Consider the following 2,500-nt stretch of genomic DNA (forward strand, 5'->3'; position numbering starts at 1 on the left):
TGACGTTCACCAAGCAGCTCCTCCCACAGTCAAGTTAGTCAACTCGGAGAGGACCAGCCAAACAAAGTCCAGATTCTTCTCCTGACTGTGCCGGTTCCTGATCTCTGTGAAGGGTCTGCTTTATGAAAACTGGGACTCTGTTATTACCTCAAGTGGGACTGTGACTATTTCTATCCCGCTGGAAATACAGTAAATACAAAGCTGCAACGATTAGTCGTTATTTTAGTCACTTTCTTCATTAATCATCAGCTCGTTCGGACTCAGCCGTCTTAAAGAAAACGAGCTGTTAACAAGACACGGCCAACTCCATCTCTCTCTCCGTCCATTCGTCTGTCTCTGTTTCTCTCTCTCTCCGTCTATCTCTCTCAGTCCTTTCATCTCTCTGTCTGTCTGTCCCTCGCTCTGTCCTTTCCTCTCTCTCTCTCTGTCAACAGATTCTGATTGGTCTAGGAAGACTTACCAGACTAAATTCTGCCTCTGCAATGCAGCGCGTGTGTACAATAAAGTAGAATTTTATTCTGACATCTTTCGGTTTAAACTTCTAGGTGCCACATATGATGAACAACATTAATGCATTATCTAACTGGAGGACGTTTCCATGAAGGGGAAAAGATAATCACATGAATGGACTACTACTTTAAGATGTTTGGCTGACGACTAGTCTGGATCAACAGAAGTACATGTCCAGGATAAAGTCTGACGTTTGGGAAACAGCAACAACAAACTTGTAGCTAGCGAGCTACACGCTGAAAATGTCAAGTTTTGAAGACAATTTGGACGGTGCAACAAGGCAGGCCTGCTCAGTTCTTTCAGGGAATGATCGTAAAGATTTACAAAGAATATGTTTAGGGCATTGCCTCTCTTAACTGGGACGTTTTGGGACTGCTGTGGTCGAAGAGACCCACATCTGACTGTACAGTGCTGCAGAGCTTCAGGTGTTGGTGTAAGAAATGAAGACATGCTGTCAGGTGACTTAAAACAAGGAAATTACATGATGCAAACTGGACCTTCAGTGACTGGGAGCACGAGGCATGATTAACACCTGTCACTGTCTGAAGTGGACAGAAGACTGCGCTCAGGCGTCTGAACTGAAACATTAACCCGAGAAGAAGAGAGGAAGGAGGCTGCACGGTACTCACCATGGTGGAGTGAACATCAAAGTCACAAAGAGAGCACACGTGGGGGAACATGGGGGGCATGACTCCCAAGAAGTCTTGGACTTTTCCGTTTGACGGGGAGCCCTTTCTCCTCTGCATAAAGGCGGGGTCTGACGCCGGCGTGCCCATGCCGAGGCCGCTGTAGGAATCTCGGCGGGACAGCTCAGAGAAGGGTCTGTCTCTGCTCCCAGCCCCACCGCTGCTGTAATTTAAGCCGTAGCCCCGGCTGGGAGAGCTGTCCTGCAGGGAACCGTACCCAAAGTCTCCAGATGACTGGGCCCGGGCTGAACTGGGACCCAGTGAAGAGCCGCCCATCCTGCCCATGTGCCCGTCGTCCCAGCTGTCCCTGCCTCCTCGATACCCGGCGTCAGAGGACATGGACCCCCCGCGCCGCTCTCCTGCGTCTCCCTTGCGACTTTTTAACTGCATGAGGATGCGCGGCAGCGTCTCCACGCTGATGTCCTCCTCTGGGATTTCCGCCAGAGCGTCCAGGTCGGAGGGCGACAGCCCCAAACTGGCAAACAGCTTCATGGTGTTGCTAATGTGGCTGCCGCCTCCTCCGCTGCCACGCCGGGACATCTGGGCGCCGCCATCCTGGCCCTCCATGCCACCACCGCCGCCGCCCACCCCAACACCTGAGGACATGCCCCCCATCTGCCGGCTGGATCGCTGCTCGCTCATGCTGAAGTTCAAGGTCTCTGCGGCGGCGAGGAGCCCCCGACCCACGGCGAAGTGTTTCTGACCACCGTCTGACTGCGACTTCTGGGACATGACGCCACAAAGGGACGCTGCGTCACTTTCTGTTTCAGTACGGTACCGTACAGGCGAGTCAAGATAAAGAAAGACGCAGGCAGCCCCAAAAAAAAAGTGTCTGTATTTTGTTTGTTTTTAAGGATTGGAGAAGTTAATGTCAGTCTTGTGCAAAAGTGTGAAGGGGGACTCCTCTTCTTGGGGTTTATTTCTGCTGAAACACAATGAAGGTAGAGACACTCTTCAGACGCTGCTGCTACTGAGAACAACAGAAGCCAGCGGAGAGGCACTGAGCCACAGGAGCATGTACAGCAAAATGAAAGAAAATGACTGGTTACCAGTCAGCCTGGGAGGATGGTACGTACGCTGGGATTACTGGGACATGAGAGGGCAATTAAAGAAGGCTAGGAAAGGAGACAGAAAAAGGCTCTAAAGAGTGAAATTTCACCTCAGACCATGAGGGAGAAAATGATGTAGACAGAGAGTGTGATGGAAACATCCTCTTTGACAAATGAGAAACTGAGAACCAGGGGGGGGAAATATCAAAGATATGTGATTAATAAAACAAGCTTCTGTTTGAATCAGTGTTTGTT

General features: G+C 50.6%; 2 protein-coding genes across 5 annotated transcripts in view; both read right to left on the minus strand.

Moving 5' to 3' along the window:
• The window catches only part of LOC120566816 (exosome complex component RRP40-like), a 279,666-nt gene that overhangs the window by 262,951 nt on the left and 14,215 nt on the right, over positions 1-2,500 (minus strand). The gene's annotated exons all lie outside the window — the stretch shown is intronic.
• Positions 1-2,500, minus strand: part of matr3l1.2 (matrin 3-like 1.2) — a 24,475-nt gene that overhangs the window by 21,088 nt on the left and 887 nt on the right. The window contains exon 2 of one of the 3 annotated variants that reach the window (XM_039813460.1): positions 1,140-2,121. In XM_039813460.1, coding sequence (XP_039669394.1) covers positions 1,140-1,928 — 789 coding nt within the window. In that variant the 5' untranslated portion in view covers positions 1,929-2,121. Of the gene's footprint in view, positions 1-1,139 lie in introns of all 3 variants that reach the window. The other 2 variants (XM_039813461.1, XM_039813462.1) reach the window with 2 other exon arrangements.

The sequence above is a fragment of the Perca fluviatilis genome, chromosome 10, assembly GCF_010015445.1.
Source record: "Perca fluviatilis chromosome 10, GENO_Pfluv_1.0, whole genome shotgun sequence".
Classification (NCBI taxonomy): domain Eukaryota; kingdom Metazoa; phylum Chordata; class Actinopteri; order Perciformes; family Percidae; genus Perca; species Perca fluviatilis.